Below are 20,758 nucleotides of genomic sequence, written 5' to 3' on the forward strand. Positions count from 1 at the left end.
CCCAATCTTGTGATCTTGAGATTAGACTTCGTTTGATAGGTGATTACCTGAGCGTTGCCTTTATAGCCTCCTTTTACGGTGCGACGGTTGGTCAACGTCAAAGCAACCAGTTCTCAAACAAGTAATCTCAAATCACTCAGGTATTGAGGATTTAGTGTCTAATAATTTAATGAAATTTACTTATGACTGATTTTCATCTCTTACAGTAAAGTTTCATAGGTCTTATCCGATACTAGTCTTCCCAAAGTAAGTATCTTTGCAAATGATTATGACATTGCCATGTCCACATAGTTCAAGAAACAGAACTACTAGTCATCTTGCATTCTAATCGTCTAACGTTTTCTATGCGTCCAATTTTATAGAAAACTCCGACTAGGGACCATTTTCAATCTTTGACATTCAAGTTCACTTGATAGACATTTCTTAGTCACAGGACTGGTCCTGACAGTCTATCTTGAATATATCGTCAAATTGAAGGGACTCATCATTTAATAAACCACAAATTAAATGGAAAAATGAATTCTTTTCATTTATTGTGAATGATTAACCAATAATGTTTTACAAAGATTTAAACTCTAAAGCTTTAAAACATTAAACAGAGACATCAAAGCCATTCTCCAATATGCTTGATTCCCATAGCTGCAGTGTGCGAGTTGTGCTTCGCCTGCGGCAGAGGTTTAGTTAATGGATCTGATATGTTGTCATCAGTTCCAATCTTGCTTATCTCGACTTCTTTTCTTTCAACGAACTCTCGTAGAAGGTGAAATCTACGAAGTACATGCTTGACTCTCTGGTGGTGTCTAGGCTCTTTTGCCTGTGCAATAGCTCCGTTATTGTCACAATACAGGGCTATTGGTCCTTTAATGGAGGGGACTACACCAAGTTCACCTATGAACTTCCTTAGCCATATAGCTTCCTTTGCTGCTTCATGTGCAGCAATGTACTCCACTTCAGTTGTAGAATCCGCAATGGTGCTTTGCTTAGCACTTTTCCAGCTTACTGCTCCTCCGTTGAGGCAGAAGACAAACCCAGACTGTGATCTGAAATCATCTTTGTCGGTTTGGAAACTTGCGTCCGTATAGCCTTTAACAATTAATTCATCTTCTCCACCATAGACCAGGAAGTCATCTTTGTGCCTTTTCAGGTACTTCAGAATGTTCTTGGCAGCAGTCCAATGCGCCTCTCCTGGGTCTGACTGGTATCTGCTCGTAGCACTGAGTGCGTACGCAACATCCGGGCGTGTACATATCATAGCATACATTATTGAACCAATCAATGATGCATATGGAATCCCATTCATTCGTCTACGCTCATCAAGTGTTTTTGGGCATTGAGTCTTGCTTAGAGTCATTCCATGAGACATGGGTAGGTAGCCTCGCTTGGAGTCCGCCATCTTGAACCTATCAAGCACCTTATTGATATAAGTGCTTTGACTAAGTCCAATCATCTTTTTAGATCTATCTCTGTAAATCTTGATGCCCAATATGTACTGTGCTTCTCCTAGATCTTTCATCGAAAAACATTTCCCAAGCCAAATCTTGACAGAGTTCAACATAGGAATGTCATTTCCGATAAGTAATATGTCGTCGACATATAATACTAGGAAAGCAATTTTGCTCCCACTGACCTTCTTGTATACACAAGATTCGTCCGCGTTCTTGATAAAACCAAAGTCACTGACTGCTTCATCAAAACGTATATTCCAGCTCCTGGATGCCTGCTTCAATCCGTAGATTGATTTCTTTAGCTTGCATACCTTTTTAGCATTCTTTGGATCCTCAAAACCTTCAGGCCGTGTCATAAACACAGTTTCTGTTAAAACGCCGTTTAAGAAAGCAGTTTTGACATCCATCTGCCATATTTCGTAATCGTAATATGCAGCGATTGCTAACATTATCCGAATAGACTTTAGCATTGCAACTGGTGAAAAGGTTTCATCGTAATCCACACCGTGGACTTGCCTGTAACCTTTTGCAACCAATCTAGCTTTGAAAACTTCAAGTTTCCCATCCTTGTCCTTTTTCAGTTTGAAAACCCATTTGCTTCCAATGGCTTGGTAGCCATCTGGCAAATCGACCAAATCCCATACTTGGTTTTCAGACATGGAGTCTAATTCAGATTGCATGGCTTCTTGCCACTGCTTGGAGCTAGGGCTCGTCATAGCTTGTTTGTAAGTCGCAGGTTCATCACTTTCAAGTAATAGAACGTCATAGCTCTCGTTCGTCAAAATACCGAAGTACCTTTCCGGTTGAGATCTATATCTTTGCGATCTACGCGGGGTAACATTTCTAGATTGACCATGATTCTCACCAGATTCTTCTAAAGATCTCTGAGTTTCATCCTGAATGTCATCTTGAGCATTCTCTAGAGTTTGTTGTTCGACTCGAATTTCTTCGAGGTCTACTTTTCTCCCACTTGTCATTTTGGAAATGTGATCTTTCTCCAAAAAGACACCATCTCGAGCAACAAACACTTTGTTCTCAGATGTATTGTAGAAGTAATACCCCTTTGTTTCCTTTGGATAGCCCACAAGGATACATTTGTCAGATTTTGGATGAAGTTTGTCTGAAATTAATCGTTTGACGTATACTTCACATCCCCAAATCTTAAGAAAAGACACATTTGGAGGCTTTCCAAACCATAATTCGTATGGAGTCTTTTCGACAGCTTTAGACGGAGCTCTATTTATAGTGAGTGCAGCTGTATTTAGTGCATGTCCCCAAAATTCTAATGGAAGTTCGGCCTGACCCATCATTGACATGACCATGTCTAGCAAGGTTCTGTTCCTCCGTTCCTACACATCGTTCCATTGTGGTGTTCCAGGAGGAGTCAATTCTGATAGAATTCCACATTCTTTCAGATGGTCATCAAATTCATAGCTCAGATATTCACCGCCTCTATCAGACCGCAGTGCCTTAATCTTCTTGCCTAATTGATTCTCTACTTCACTCTGAAATTCCTTGAATTTGTCAAAGGATTCAGACTTATGCTTCATTAGGTAGACATAACCATACCTACTGAAGTCATCAGTGAAAGTGATAAAGTAGCTGAAACCACCTCTAGCATTTGTACTCATTGGTCCACATACATCTGTATGGATTAAACCCAATAGTTCATTTGCTCTTTCTCCAACTTTAGAGAAAGGTTGCTTTGTCATTTTTCCAAGTAAACATGATTCGCATTTACCATAATCCTCTAAGTCAAATGGTTCTAGAATTCCTTCCTTTTGAAGTCTTTCTAAGCGTTTCAAGTTTATATGGCCTAATCGACAATGCCACAGATAGGTGAGATCTGAATCATCCTTTTTGGCCCTTTTGGTATTTATGTTATATACTTGTTTGTCGTGATCTAATAAATAAAGTCCATTGACTAATCTAGCAGATCCATAAAACATCTCTTTAAAATAAAACGAACAACTATTGTCTTTTATTAAAAAGGAAAATCCCTTAGCATCTAAGCAAGAAACTGAAATGATGTTTTTAGTAAGACTTGGAACATGGAAACAATCTTCCAGTTCCAAAACTAGCCCGGAGGGCAACGACAAATAGTAAGTTCCTACAGCTAATGCAGCAATCCGTGCTCCATTTCCCACTCGTAGGTCGACTTCACCCTTGCTTAACTTTCTACTTCTTCTTAGTCCCTGTGGATTAGAACATAAGTGTGAGCCACAACCTGTATCTAATACCCAAGAAGTTGAATTAGCAAGTATACAGTCTATAACGAAAATACCTGAAGATGGAACGACTGTTCCGTTCTTCTGATCTTCCTTTAGCTTCAAGCAATCTCTCTTCCAATGCCCCTTCTTCTTGCAGTAGAAGCATTCGGATTCAGAAGTGGGTTGACTGACCTTCCTCTTTACAGATTTGGCGCCAGTTTGCTTAGTTGGGCTGGCCTTGTTGCCACCTTTCTTAGCATTCCTCTTCTTTCCAGATTTCTTGAACTTGCCCCCACGCACCATAAGCACATCCTGCTTATCAATTTTGAGCGTCTTTTCAGCGGTCTTCAGCATACCGTGAAGCTCAGTGAGCGTTTTGTCCAGACTATTCATACTGTAGTTCAGTTTGAACTGATCATACCCGCTATGAAGAGAATGGAGGATGGTGTCTATAGCCATTTCCTGAGAAAATTGCTGATCCAGCCGACTCATATTCTCAATGAGTCCAATCATTTTGAGAGCATGTGGACTTACGGGCTCGCCCTTCTTAAGCTTGGTCTCAAGAATTTGCCTATGAGTCTCGAATCTTTCGACTCGAGCCAGATCTTGGAACATGTTCTTCAACTCACTGATGATTTTGAAAGCATCTGAGTTGATGAACGTTTTCTGCAGATCCGCACTCATGGTGGCGAGCATTAGACATTTCACATCCTTGTTGGCATCAATCCAACGATTGAGGGCTGCCTGAGTGACCCCGTCGCCTGCAGCTTCGGGCATCGCCTCATCTAGGACATACTCCTTTTCTTCCTGCATAAGAACTATTTGCAAGTTCCTTTGCCAGTCAAGGAAGTTTTTCCCGTTCAACTTCTCCTTTTCGAGAATTGATCGAATGTTGAATGAATTGTTGTTTGCCATATTAAAAACTACAATTGAAAAGAATAAACAAATAAATAACCATTCACAGTTTCTCTTAATAAACTTAAATTCTAGCATACATGCATAATTCAATGTTTATTAAGCATTTTATTCAAGTTATGTGTTCCGGCAGGTGTGAATAAAATGATTCCAAGATCCTAAAATCATTGAAGAACTAAGCACAGTTTGTCGACTTAATCCTAAAACATCTTAGGTAAGCAAAAGCCTTTTGCTAATAGTCTAGAAACTATTCTTGGTTGATAGGTACGTCTAAGATCTTATTAGGTAAACCTATCGATTTTTCCACGACATAAAAGGACTCCTTACTTATATCGTTGAGTTTCACCAAAACTAACATGTACTCACAATTATTTATGTACCTTGCCCCTTTAGGACCAATAAGTAACACCTCGCTGAGCGAAAACTATTACTAGATTGATGTAAAGGATATCCAAGCAAGTGTATATTTTGGCATGGCACCTTTTAACTCAATTTTTAAGTTTGGAACTTAAGGCTCTTACTATGTTGGTTAGATTTTAAGTGAACTAAAATCCTTAATCATGCAACATAATCAAGCCACAATCTTATGCATAATTAAGACATATTTAAAGCAATAAATAACTTAAAGCATGCATAAGATAAATGTGATCTAGTATGGCCCGACTTCATCTTGAAGCTTTGACTTCAAAGTCCGTCTTGAAAATCTCCGTGGAAGGCACCATTTTCTTCAAATAGGATAAGCTATAATTAAAACTAATTACAACTATTTGATGGTACGCAGACCATATTTGAATTTGAAAAACAACTTTGGTACTTTAGACCAATTACATTCAAATTAATGGTACGCAGACCATATTTTCTATCCTATTTGGGCCATACTAGTCACTTCATAACCTGCAAAACAGTACATATACAATATATACCATTCACCCATTCATTATCATGAATGGCCCACATAGCTGGTTAGTAAAACACATTATGCATCACGTAAACATTTGCAGCAATTAATCAAGGGCACCAATAATCTACCAATTATTCAGTCCTTATTAATTCTAATCAAGTTGTTTTAACCTTAAGGATTTGTAGACCTAATCAAGAGTTTTATGACTAAAAGGGCTCCCACTTAAACCAATAAATTCATATGCTTTACTAATTTTAAACATAAAAATGTATTTCAAGTCTAACCGGAAACATACAAATTTAATTAAAATTTAAAGCTCATATAAATTTATAATTGAATCCAAAAAGTTTAATTTAATTTCAGTCGTATTTAAATTAATTCATGATTTTAATTTTAGTAAAATAATTAGAATAAATAAATTTATTATAATTACAATATTCAAAATTAAAATCCAAGAAAATAATTTAATTTATTAATTTTAAAATTAATTAAAATTACGTAAACTGAAAAATTTCAAATTAAACATTCAAAACGATCTAATCGCAACGCAAACACCCTATGCATTGCACGCCCATGGGCCGCACGCACACAGCCATCGCTGGCCATGTGCGCGCAGCCCATGCGCTCGTCGCATAGCTGCTGCATCTTCCATCGCAAGCCATCGCACGCTATGGTGCTCGCTGCGCGCGCGCCAGCGCTCGACGCACGCGAGCCATCGCTCGCTGTGCGCGCTCGCCAGCGCTCGCTGCGCGCGCGAGCCATCGCTCGCTGTGCGCGCGAGCCATCGCTCGCTGTGCGCGAGCAATTGCGCGCGTTCAACGCTGGGCGCAGCGCTCGTGGCACGCGAGCTTGCGCTCGCTGCGCGCGCTTGCGCGAGGCAGTGCGCGTTGTGGCGCAGCTCGCTTGCTGCCCACACGCGACTGCCATGGCTTGCCTTTCGCCCATGCCCATACGTCCATAGCTCGTGGCCCACGACACAAGGCAGGGCTGCTGCCTTGTGCTTGTGCACCATGCCTTGCTCATTGCATTCGTGCCGCACGGGCGACGAGCTCCCTTGCTCGTCGTCGCATGCCCGCACTATACAACACCTCTTAAGGGTAACACGAAGCGTCCATTGCTTTGTGCGTGCAAGTTATATGAACGAATCGCATAAAAAATTTAAAATTTATATTTAAAATTAATGACAAATTAATAAATAATATTAATTTCATAATTTTAGGGCGAAAAATCGAAAATTTATTATTCAATTGATTTCCGATTATTATGGATTCAAGCCTAGGTCATAAAAATTTAAAATTTATCATAAATTTACAATTTTTATGGTGGTTTTTAATCATAGGTTTCTAATTAAATTATAATTAATTATGAAAATCAAATTAATTCTAAATTATTCTAATTTTCAACAAATTAATCATAATTACAAATTAGATTGCATAATTAACAAGGCTAGGCATTCAAACTTGTTAAACATATACAGTAGGTCAATAAAAAATTCAAGATTTATCAACAAGAATCGCAAATATTTAATTTAACATCTTAAATTTACGAAATTTTGCATTCGAAAAACTAAAACCTTCGAAAAGTCATAGTTAGGCTTCGAATTTGAGAATTCTGGGTTCGGCAGAAAAATATTAATTTTGTCAAAATTTTAGAATGCCTTTTACATGCGGAATTGACACAAAAATCACTTGATTTGGATGAGTAACGAAGAAACTGCCGAAAAACTGCGTACGTATAATTAAATAAACGCAATTTGCAATTAATTAGCAATTACGAAAATTAATCACCCCTTTTAATTCTTGCAAATTTGTAATATTTAACCATGTTCATGCAATTTAGATTATGAAAATAATAAGGGGCTCTTGATACCACTGTTAGGTTATGATACATATGATATTACATAAATCATGCGGAAACAACCATTAACCCAGGAATACATATTATTTACACATAATCATATAGCATAATTTAGATGCATACTCTTTGTTGCGTGCCTTCCCTAGCTGCGCCCGAACCGAACAAGAACAAGTCTTTAGGACTCCAAGTGTCGTCCCTCCGCAGATAGTCCACAGCACGTCCGGATCCGCCTTAAGATTGACCAACTAGAATCGCCCTTAAGGTACTAGAATTTTCGGCACTCTTAGGTAAGAAATATGACTGAATTTTTCTCTCAAAACTCACTTTGAATACTTGAATTAATCTCTTTAAAATATGTGACCCTAGGCACGTATTTATAGAGTTATGGAAAGGGAATTGGAATCCTAGTAGGATACGAATTAATTAAACTTAGAATCCTATAAGAACTCTAATTAATTAATTTATCCTTTTAGGAATAGGAATTTAATCATATACTAATTCTAATAGTTTTAGGAATCGTGCATGAACACAAACTCACACACACACACGGCAGCCACGAGGGCCGCCCATGCGTGCGTGCGAGCAGCAGCCCATGCAGCGAGGCCCATGGCCTTGGCGCGCGCTGGGCCTGCCTTGCGGTGGGCCTGGGCGCTGCCTTGGCTGGGCGCGCGTTTGGCTTGCTGGGTGATGGCCCGACTTCGTGCTGGGCCTTCGTCCGGCAGGCCTCGTCCGATGCTAATTCGTACGATACGATTCCGATTAAATTCCCGGTTCCGGAATTCATTTCCGATACGAACAATATTTAATATTTCCGATTCCGGAATCAATTTCTGTTTCGAACAAATATTTAATATTTCCGTTTCCGGAATTATTTTCCGATTCCGATAATATTTCCGATTCTGACAATATTTCCGTTTCCGGCAATATTTCCGATTCTGGTAATATTTCCATTTCCGATAATATTTTCCGATACGTACCATGTTTCCGTTTCCGGCAACATCTACGACTTGGATAATATTTATATTTCCGATACGATCCATATTTCCGTTTCCGGCAATATCATCGTTTCCGGATTATTCATTTCTTGCCTGTGACGATCTCAGCTCCCACTGAAACCAAGATCCGTCGATTCCGAATATCCATAGATGGAGTATCTAATGCCATTAAATACTTGATCCGTTTACGTACTATTTGTGTGACCCTACGGGTTCAGTCAAGAGTAAGCTGTGGATTAATATCATTAATTCCACTTGAACTGAAGCGGCCTCTAGCTAGGCATTCAGCTCACTTGATCTCACTGAATTATTAACTTGTTAATTAATACTGAACCGCATTTATTAGACTTAACATAGAATGCATACTTGGACCAAGGGCATTATTTCCTTCAGACCATGGATCCACAAAATGAAGGCAGTGCCATCAACATATCACCAATCAATCAAGTTTCCAACCAAGTGGGGGTCATGGAAATCAAAGGGCAGCAAAGAGATGCGAAGAAATGTTACGAGACAGCACTGAAACCATCCAAGTCACCCATCTAGCAATTACAGCCAGGGTCGACATCGGACGACCCCGACGACCAACAAATCGACGAGATAGTACTAGACCAGACAAAGCCAGACCAAGTCGTAAGGATCGGAGCCTCACTGCCTGACAACATCAAAAGTCAGATAGTGTCGTTTCTAAGAGAAAACTCGGACTGTTTCGCTTGGTCGCACGAGGACATGACAGGAATCAGCCCAGACGTGATCACCCACAAGCTCAACGTCGACCCCAGCTTCAGACCGGTAAAACAGAAACGACGTAAGTTCGCACCCGAAAGGAATAAAATCATTGACGAAGAAGTCCAAAACCTGATAGATTCAGGGAAGATCAGAGAGGTCAAATATCCAGACTGGTTAGCAAACGTCGTCGTCGTCAGCAAAAAGAACGGAAAATGGAGAGTCTGCATCGACTTCACAGATATCAACAAAGCTTGCCCCAAGGACCCATTCCCTCTGCCGCACATCGACGCCCTGGTCGACGCCACAGCCGGACACGAGCTACTCACATTCATGGACGCCTACTCAGGATACAACCAAATCCTTATGCACCCAGACGACCAGGAAAAAACATCTTTTGTAACGGATAGAGGAATTTATTGTTATAAAGTCATGCCTTTTGGTCTTAAAAATGCAGGTGCGACGTACCAAAGATTAGTCAACAAGATGTTTAAAGACCAACTCGGAGACACAATGGAGGTATACATTGACGACATGCTGGTGAAATCGAGGAAGGCTGACGATCACGTGGAACACTTACGACAATCCTTCGACATACTAAAAAAGTACGGTATGAAACTTAACCCGACTAAATGTTCTTTCGGAGTGTCCGCAGGAAAATTCTTAGGTTACATCGTCACCCAACGAGGAATCGAGGCCACCCCCGACCAAGTGCGCGCGATCATCAACATTCAATCCCCGCGGAACATAAAAGAGGTACAGCGCTTGACAGGGAGAGTGGCGGCACTAAACCGTTTTATATCGCGGTCGTCGGACAAGTGTCGATTATTTTACGACGTCCTGCGCAAAAACAAGGGGTTTAACTGGTCCGACGACCACGAAGCAGCCCTGCAAAACCTCAAAAAATACATGATGTCGCCACCCCTCCTATCCAAGCCAAAAGAAGGAGAACTCTTACAACTCTATTTAGCCGTTAGCTCGACGGCAGTCAGCGCGGTCCTAGCTCAAGAAGACGAAGCACAACAACTACCCATTTATTACATCAGTAAGTCACTACTGGAAGCAGAGACCAGGTATTCCTCCCTCGAAAAACTCGTTTTAGCACTCGTTACCGCAGCCAAAAAACTAAGGCATTATTTTGAAACTCACCAAATAGTGGTGATGACTAACTATCCAATCAAGTCTGTGATGCGTAGGCCAGAACTGACAGGTCGAATGGAGAAGTGGACAATGGCACTAGGAAGGTTCGACATCAAGTATCAACCAAGGACGGCTGTAAAATCACAGGCCCTAGCAGATTTTGTGGCAGACTTCAGCCCCGACTTAGAGAGGATAGCAGACGACGAAGTCAAACTCATCAACAACATAGAAGGAATATGGACACTCTTCGTCGACGGCTCATCTAACTTTCGTGGTGCAGGTTTAGGCGTCGTACTGAAGTCACCACAAGGGGACATGATAGCACAGGCAATCTGCTGCGATTTCAAGGCAACTAACAACGAAGCAGAATACGAGGCGCTAATCGCCGGAATGACATTAGCTATGGAATTAGGGGCAAGCGGACTCAACATCTTCAGCGACTCACAACTAATCGTCAACCAGATTAACGGCGACTACGAAGCTAAAGACCTAAAAATGACCTTGTATCTCGAGAAAGCAAAAGAATTAACTTCCAAATTCAAACCCTTCTCCATCAAACAAGTCCCAAGAGACCTAAACACGCAAGCCGACGCCCTTGCCAACCTAGGATCCGCACTCAGAAAATCACCATTCTCGACCATACCTCTAGTACACCTACTGTCGCCCGCCGTCGAAAAAGACATACCACAAGACGCCAGCCTCGTCCTATCAACCTTAAACACAGACAGTTGGACCAAACCCATCTTCGATTACCTAAAGCACGAAACTCTACCCGACGACAAGCTAGACGCCAGAAAGATACTTTTCAAAGCTTCACGATATGTTATTTTGCAGGACGTACTATTTAAGCGATCAGCAAACAGAATGTTGATGCGATGTGCCGAAAAAATCGAATGGGAAATACTATTGAAACAATACCACGAAGGAGAATGCGGAGGACACGAAGGAGGACGAAGCTTATCAACCAGAATCAAAAGAAATGGATACTATTGGCCAGCAATGCTTAAGGACTCCATGAGGTACGTATCCAAGTGCGACAAGTGCCAACGACACGCAGGTATGACACATAAACCATCCGAATTTTTGCACCCAACCCTAACTCCGTGGCCTTTCATGAAATGGGGGATGGACATCGTCGGCAAATTGCCCGTCGCCCCAGGACAAAAGGTCTTCATGTTAGCCCTAACAGATTATTTTTCCAAGTGGATAGAAGCAGGTGCATTCCAACAAGTAAGGGACAAAGAGGTATGCTCGTTCATATGGACTAACATAATATGCAGGTTCGGAATACCGTCAGAAATTATCTGCGACAACGGATCACAATTCATCAGCGACAAAACAAGAGCTTTCTGCAAAACATGGAACATCGAGCTGAAGACATCGACGCCCAGATACCCCCAAGCAAACGGACAGGCGGAATCCAGCAACAAAACGATCATCGCGTCGCTGAAAAAGCGGTTGGACGACAAGAAGGGGCGATGGGCAGAAGAACTACCATCCATCCTATGGGCCAACAGGACGACGCCTAGGACGGCGACAGGACAGACTCCCTTCTCACTCGTTTACGGGTGCGAAGCAGTACTTCCCCCTGAAGTGACGTTGCCCAGTGCACGATATGGACTCATGACGCCGGAGCAAAATGACGTAGAACTCAGCGAAAACCTCGACAACACAGAAGATCTCAGGGAAGCAGCGTTGATAAGAATGGCGTCACAACAACAGATCGTGGCAAAATTCTTCAACAAAAATGTCAAAGTGAAAATGTTCAAAGAAGGAGATTGGGTACTGCGCAAAGTATTCCAAAACACGAAAGAATTAAACGCAGGTAAATTAGCACCAGCTTGGGAGGGACCGTACTTGATCGACAAAATCGTCGGAAAGGGGGCATACAGACTCATTACCAAAGATGGCAAGTCAGTCCCCCGAAGCTGGAACGCAACACATCTTAAACTTTACCATTTTTGAAATCTCGTCGTAACCAATTCTATCAGACATCGTATCATCGTCTTTATTTTTCTTTATCGTTTTATTTTCGTTTAAAAACCATTACTGACTTAAGCATCGGAGGGCCGTTGGCATCCCCAACGGCCAATCCTCCTAGCGACCCATGTTTTCTTTTGCAGAATGCAAGACACACGACGAACGACATCCATAAGCAACAACGTACGACTCAGAACGAAATCGCGAGAGACAACGAACAAACAGCGCAGGTATGATTTTACACATCGGTCGATTCAATACTTATTACTTGCAAAGCATCTGCTACACGAAACTAAAACATCAAAACGCAACGGGATAACCATAAGGAACAAACGACTAAGGAAAAGAAAAACAAACTTATCATACACGACGCGCGACCCCTAAGGCCACGACTTCCGAAATTCAAACACAAAACATTATCCAAACACCGCATCGCCGCTACCGACGACGGATAAAAACATTCCAAACACGAAAACAAAAACACAAGTCATCCAAACCACCTCGTCGTCGCCATCGACGACGAGTAAAGAAGTTCACAAACAAAACACAAAAACCAACAGAAATTCGAAAACTACAAACTATTACATCCCTTCTTCCTGAATAGAGGCCACGGCTTCCTGCTCCGACTCCTGCTCTGGGGGCACGACGGGCACCTCCACCGACGCCACGTCCAACGTCTCGTCTTGAGAAACGACGATGAGGGCCTCCTCTTCGCACCCAACAGCTAGAACCTCCCCCTCTTGGTCCGGAACAGGCGCACTCACCACCAACAAAGCCGCATCCACCTCTGTCGCCTCAGTACTAGCAGTGTCGGCCGTCTTCGCTAACTCTTCCGGATCCACCACGGGCACCGACAGGTCAGCCATGGTACCGCCATTAGCCAGATAGTCGTCCACCTCCTTTTGACACGGCCAAAGGCTAGTCTCCCCAATCAAGCAGGAATACATCATCTGCGCCCGCGTCCTCTATATAGCGAGAGCCTCAACGTCCTCCGCCTCCTCCTGCAGGGCGTCGTACAAACTCCTCAATCCATCCAACTCCTCCGTCGTCGAGGCCAGCTCTTCCTTCACTTTCTCCAGATCTTTAGCTACGTCGGCTAACTGCTTATCCTTACCCTTCAATTGATCACCCTTGGCCTTAACCACCGCAGCAAGGTCCACGACCTTCTTCTCAGCAGCTTTCCACTTCGCTTCCCACGACGCGGCCGCCTTCTTCGCCGTCGCTGTCAGCTGCCTCGCATTCGTCACCTCGTCGCACAACAACGAACACTGCCTACGTACAGCCAAGGCAGCCTGCGACGCCTGCGCAAAACCAATGGCAAAACAAATTTACACAACACACATCTTTCGCAAACAAAAAAAAAAAAAAAAAAAAAAAGAAAAAAAAGAAGAAGAAGAAGAATAAACTAAATAAAACTCACCCGCAGACTAAGCTCAGCGGCGTCCGACGCGACAGGAAGAGGATCCACCTCGTGATATCGTCGATACGTCGTAGGCAAGATCAAGCGATCAGCGAAAGGCCATATAACCGACGCCTCTTCATCACCCAAGAAGCTTGGGGGCAAAGTGATAACCGTATCCTCGACAGGATCCGTCTCGACAGGACGCTTCTTGGCCGACGAAGTAAACACTTTACTAACGTCGACAGCAGCAGACGACGCCTTGAACGGCTGTGGAGGCGACGACGAAGCAATCGGATGAAAGCCTTCGGCCCCTATGACGACAGGCGTCTCGGCCGACGAACCTATCGCAGAAAACCGAGGTACGACCGTCATACCTCGTCCACCAGAAATCGAGGACGACCTCAATCGCTTCCTTGCACGCTCCTGAATCTCTCTCTGAGACATCCTCGACACAGGCCTAGACGACAGAGTATGCTCTACACCCAATACAAAAAATCAAGGTCAAACATTATCCAAAGCAAAAACAAAAATATATACAAACCCCGAAATAAACAAACGACAAATACCTGAGTTGTCAGCCATATCGCCTACTTCACCTTCGGCGGACGATGAGTTTTCCACTACCTCCTCAAGCAAATCCAACCTTTTCCGACGACGAGTCAGTTGACCTGATTCCTCGTCTATTTCCTCCTCCTCGGCGACGTCGCCTGACCGGTTCGCCTCCTGCTCGTCTAAAAACTCTCCGTCGCGACTAAAAGACCTATCCTCGACAGAATAACCCAAGAACTTCCGATACTTATCCTCAGAATCAACGTTCAACTCAGTCAACGACGACGCCTTGACAACTGCAAAACAAAACCAAGTAAGGCGACGTTCAGTAAAACGACGAGAAACAAAGATAAAACGACACATTTACCTTCCATCGTCCATCCCTCGACCAGAAACCGCCCTTTATCTCCCAGAGAATCTTTGCCTACAAAGACAAAACGACTCTGCCAACCCCTGTCGTTCACACCTAAACCAACACCTAAGTTCGTCTTCCCCTTCTTCGTAACCAAGGTATACCTACAACACTTCTGCAGTGCTAGGTCGTAAGTGTACATCAAGTCAGACAGGTCAAACGGCGTACGCCAGTTCGCAGTAACTCCGTGCACCACCGTGAAAACCCGCCATATCTGGGGCATCAACTGACCCGGGCTCAAATGGAAAACCTCGATAAAGGACCTAACTAGAGGAGTGAAAGGAAATTTGAAGCCAATTGTGAACGGATACTCATACATAACCACATACCCCTCTGGACAGTCAAAGGCTTCCTCATCCGAGCCGGGAATCTTCACTTCCGCCGACGGCGGCAAACCAGCAAGTTCAACAAAAGCCGCCGGATCCACCACAGTAGAATATATCGGGTTAAGGGACTTAACCCGAGTGGAACCCGACTCCCCCTTTCCTCTCGCTACAACCGACTTAGATCTACCCATCTCACTTACAAAAATCTACAAGGAAATCGAAAAAGAAAGCAAATTTTACCTGAAATCGAACAAACTCAGTGCGAAAATCGACTTCGCTTTCTCCCTCTTCTCTCTCCTGCTTTCGGATCTAGAAATGTTTTGAAAAAACTTGGTGTGAAGAACTTTATTGCATGTCGTGAATTGGTATTTATTACTCCGGAATTTTGAACGGTTTTATCCCACGAACTAGGCAGTTGGAGACGGTTTTTTAATTTGAATTGTTTCTTTTGCTCTGTGTGACTCCGCAAATTCACAATTGGGGGCAAACTGTTATCCCACTTTTTGGACTAACGACATAACCGTTCTAACGTTTGATCATGTCGTGTCAGCCAGGTCCTGTCGTGTCGCAGGTAAACACAGCTCCAGGGAGATACGTCCGACGTAGCATCGTGCGACGAGGTATAAACGACGAAGGATAGGCGACAAAGTACAGGCAACTGAGACGCGTCCTCAAGAAACGGGTTGATAAAGATAAGTTAACCTAAAGCCCATGATAGGCAGCGCCGTCAAGCTAGCAAGAACGAGTCCAAGACATACACGAGAAGCGCGGAGGCGGTTGAAGACTGAAGAGACGTGTGACAAAGATACTCCTATCTTTGTGGGATTTTCTCAACCGATTAGACCGTTGAGAATATCCTATAAAAGGACGAAGATAATGACAAGCAAAGCACGTTCACTCAAGCACTCAAACTCTTAAGCTATAAACTGTTTCAGCATTCATTATTGTACTTTAGATTTTTAATATCGATTCTCAAAAAGAAGAGCATAAACAATCACATAGAATACTTAGTGGATTGATAGCCTCATAGCTATCCGCGGTTTTTTACCTTATTCCTGGGTTTTCCGCGTCAACACTCCTCTGTGTCGTGTCTCTTTATTTGTGTCGTTGATTCTTTGCTTAGTTAGTGTCGACCCTAGCCGAAAGTCGCCCCCATACGAATTTTGGCATAAACAGGATGCATGTATCATTAATCAGAAAGCATACAGGAGTAAACTCGTATTGCTGATGGACATAGTTGAACTGAACTCAATATACAGAACCACACTGATCCTACTCACAAACATTTACACTATAACATCGCAACATATCCACAGAGGTAAATGCTACGTGCCTACGACAATATGATGACACCAATACGCATTACAAAGTTATTTCACCTAATTTCCCAATTCTCATCTTACATAAATTCAGTAATAGCCAGCAAAATTGACATACTGAAGATTCTTACATGCAGTGCAGTATGTAACAAAAGACTGTTGTTGCAATTCTGATCACTTTGAAATAAGAGAGCAAGAGAGGAGCCTACATTTTCTCTCTTACACCTCAGTTACGTTATATGCCATTGGGGACATCGTTCTTCGGAAACTGAGAATGAATATGCGTCAAGTATACCACATTGTTTTATAGTAGTTGGCCCATAAGGTAAAATATTACTAACACATACACATAAATTAATGAAAGTAAAAACTAAAGATATACTTCATATAACTACTTCAGGATTTCAATGTAGATACAGTACAAACAAAAATGAAAACAATCTCACAAACCACACAAATAATAAATAATAAATAAAATAAAACACAAAACAGATAAAGATATCCAAGATCCTAAGACTAGCCCGTGCCTTGCACGGGTCAGACGACTAGTTGGTTCCAATGGGTAGCTTGCAACTTGTTGTTGGGCTTTAATTTGATACTATTAAAACTTCTAAATGATTGAAAATGTAATAACTAAGAAGTATCCATAAGTTAATTTTTATACCAGCAACAATTATTGCTAATAATATGCACATGCTAATTTTTAGTGAACATTTGTTTTTTTTTTTTTTTTTAATGCAAATTGCTAATTTTAAACTTGTAAGGTACTTCCGCAATTTTATTATATTATCTCCGTTTTAAAGTTTTTTATACTTTAAGTTATGTGTGCGTATATATTTTTTATTTTTTTTTGGGTTCTTCTACGAGAAGTTCCCACCGCATTCGGCGAGTGGACTAATCTCCCGCGGGAGTTTGCATGGGTACCTCAATGGGCAGCATCCCTCCTGTTGAGATTTTTTCTATACCCAAGACTCAAACCTGAGACATTGATTAAGGAGCAAGAGGCTTTTAACCACTCATGCCAACCTCAATTGGTGCGCGCATATAATATTGAGTGTTAAAAACGGATGAAATTTTATACATGTTAATTAGTTTCATTTTTAATCTATAAAATTACGACGGACGCCATCATTGTAATGGTGTAGTCTACTTAAAAAACAAATTAATTTGTGATTTTATTATAATTTGGAGAGGGAATAACTATTAAATAATTGAGACAAAAAACTAGGTAAGACCTTGCAATCCGAAGGAATAAAAATATATATAAGCAATCACCAAAAATGAAAGAATGGGGATATCATACATACTAATATAATCGTTTCCCCGAAAATAGAAAGAGATTAGTTATGAACCCGGACGATGCACCACCTTCTAAAACTAAGGCACCCTCGTCTCAACACACTAATCGTGTTACGTCAAGTCGTGAGGTCCGTGAAGACTCTAAAGTATGGCGTGAGGAGAACATATCTGTTTATCAAGTGTTAGTTTTCCATTTTCTTACCTTTTTCTTTTATTATATTTCATACATAAGGTTTTAAGCTCGTGTGATGCACCAACTTTTTTGTTAATGAAAAAATAGTCATATTTTCATGCAAATTTGATTAATATTGATCCTACATTAATGATATTTTCTAATCGCAATATTTTATAGTTTTATGCTAACTAATGTAAAAAGTAGTGTATTTCCTAATTTTACTGTGCAGTATATTTACGATGTGCTGCTGTTTTTATTGCTACGAAAGATGCAAATGCTGCCTCAGTATCCTCCATTGTTGCTGTGGAAGAGAGCGTAAGCGGTAGATGGAAAAATTACATCATTAGTGTTCTTTGTTTTTATATATTATATATATATATATATATATATGCAAGTATAATATAGAGTACTGTATACTCTAATGTAAAAGTATTTGTATTTGGATTAATATCTGTTTTTATCATATTAATGGTTTCCAAACTCGTGTCGTTAATGTTTCCAACGTTTGTTGTGACAGTTAGATAGTAGTCTTCAATATTTGTGTGTATGAGTATTCTCCCATGTTGAACAAATATGTAGTTTAGAATGTCTTTAAATATACCCATTTGACTCATATATTGAATATGGGTTGGGTTGAGTTGTCGGGCCAAGTGGAGCATAAAGTGGTTTCAAGTCCTACTAGTCCACCTTGCTATCTAAACCCAATTAGGTCCGCCTAACTCAAAAACCTCATACTGCACTGTCTAAAACACGAAGAAAAAACCTACTAAGAATATCATTTAGGGTGCGTTCTACTCTCCTTATTTTTACATAACTTATTTTATACTCTGTATTTCGTATGAATTTAATTGGCCTTATTAAAATCTATCAGAACTTATCTTAGTTATAAATTGTACTTGGACAATCCTTATCTTTTTTCTGAAATATATTATCTGAATTTTGTTGGAAGTATAGGTAGTGATGCTTCAAAAGAATGAAAATTGTGCTTGTCCCACATTGACAAAAAATAAGAGTTTTACCCACTTTATATATCCTCACTCCACTAATAGGTTTGTTAGAAGACTTGAGAGGAGGCTCTAGGCCACCGCACACGCGCGCGGGCCGGGCCGGGCTCAGGCGAGTGGCGCGGCGCGTTCGCGGGTGTGGGTGGGGCCCTTTTTGCCACCAATCAATCCCGTGTAACGGCTAGTTGTTGTATTTTGGTAACCGAATATTTTCCATAACGGTTACAGGTTTTATTCCGGAAATTGAGTCGTTGATTGATTCTAATTGATTACCGAATTTATTTCCTTCCCGAAATAATTCTTCAGCCTTCCGTTATTTATTTGGGCTTCCTCCTTCACAAAGAAAACACAGAAAAATTGCTCTCCGAAAATTTTCCTCTCAAACACATACTCTCTGATTCATTTTGGGCAACGTTCAATTTCGTTTTCAATCTATCTTTTTGTACTACACCAACGAGATAGATGTCGTGTAACCCTGGAGGTTGATTGTCAAGAGGCCGTGTGTACGTAACGGGGCAAATTCAACTTTAGGGCAGTGTTCATACACGCCACGACTTGGTTAAAGATAAGTTTATTCGTTCATTACTAGTCATTGTTCCTACAATCTAAAGTTGAATTATTTCTTCCGTGTTTTATTTTTACAATGGCTGGTCATATCCCTACTGCTATCCCTTTTACTTCTTCCATGCTTCCCAACCCTTTCATCCCTGATATGTCTAAGTTAGATCCTTTCGATGGGAAGAATTATAAGATGTGGTCTGATAAGATGGAGTTTTTCTTGGGTCAAATTGGGGTAGATTATTGTCTTACTGTTATTGCTGCCCCTGCTAATTCCACTAGGGATTTTGAGAAAGATAACAAAACCTGTCGTGGGATGTTGTTGCACTACATGACTGCTTCTCTTTATATGATTTATAGTAAGTCTAAGAATGCTATGGAAATTTGGGATGCTCTGAAAACTAAGTATGGAACTGATGATTTTGGGACTAAGAAATATGCTTGTAGTCGTTGGTTAAATTTCCGTATGACTGATGATAAGCCTGTCCTTGATCAAGTTCATGAGTATGAACATTTATGTGCTGATATTGTTGCTGAGGGTATGAAAATCTGTGAGCTTTTCCAAGCCAATTGTCTCCTTGAGAAATTAACCCCTTCTTGGCAAACCTATGTCCATTCCATGAAACACAAACAAAAAGACTTTACCCTTCAAGAACTCGTTTCCCACATTAAGATTGAAGAGCAGAACCGTATCCAAACCAAGGGAAAAACTACTGACCATTCTTCCTCTACTGCTAATCTTGTTGAAACTAAAAGAAATGCAGGTTATAATAAGGGACCGAAAGGCAAGGGTCCAAATCAGTTCCATGGTACAAGGTAGAACAACAACAAAAAGGAGAAAAGGCAGTTTAAAGGAAATTGCTATACTTGCGGTAAGTATGGTCATTCAGCTAGGGAATGCAGGCAAGGACATGTGAAGGAAATAATGCCCTTGGTCCAAGTATGCATTCTATGTTAAGTCTAAAAAATACGGTTCAGTATTAATTAACAAGTTAATAAATCAGTGAGATCAAGTGAGCTGAATGCCTAGCTAGAGGCCGCTTCAGTTCAAGTGGAATTAATGATATTAATCCACAGCTTACTCTTGACTGAACCCGTAGGGTCACACAAATAGTACGTGAACGGATCAAGTATTTAATGGCATTAAATACTCCATCTATGGATATTCGGAATCGACGGATCTTGGTTTCAGTGGGAGCTAAGATCGTCACAGGCAAGAAATGAATACTCCGGAAACGATGATATTGCCGGAAACGGAAATATGGATCGTATCGGAAATATAAATATTATCCAAGTCGCAGATGTTGCCGGAAACGGAAACATGGTACGTATCGGAAAATATTATCGGAAATGGAAATATTGCCGGAATCGGAAATATTGCCGGAAACGGAAATATTGTCAGAATCGGAAATATTATCGGAATCGGAAAATAGTTCCGGAAACGGAAATATTAAATATTTGTTCGAAACGGAAATTAATTCCGGAATCGGAAATATTAAATATTGTTCGTATCGGAAATGAATTCCGGAATCGAGAATTTAATCG

At 41.2% G+C, this 20,758-nt stretch overlaps 1 protein-coding gene across 1 annotated transcript; it reads left to right on the forward strand.

Annotated features, from left to right (window-relative positions):
* Positions 1 to 19,298: 19,298 nt before the first annotated feature.
* Positions 19,299 to 20,033, forward strand: LOC130467548 (uncharacterized). Its single transcript, XM_056836090.1, has one exon. The coding sequence runs from the start codon at positions 19,299 to 19,301 to the stop codon at positions 20,031 to 20,033; it is 735 nt and encodes a 244-aa protein (XP_056692068.1).
* Positions 20,034 to 20,758: the final 725 nt, after the last annotated feature.

This window comes from Spinacia oleracea, chromosome 2 (assembly GCF_020520425.1).
Source record: "Spinacia oleracea cultivar Varoflay chromosome 2, BTI_SOV_V1, whole genome shotgun sequence".
NCBI classification, from domain to species: Eukaryota; Viridiplantae; Streptophyta; class Magnoliopsida; order Caryophyllales; family Amaranthaceae; genus Spinacia; species Spinacia oleracea.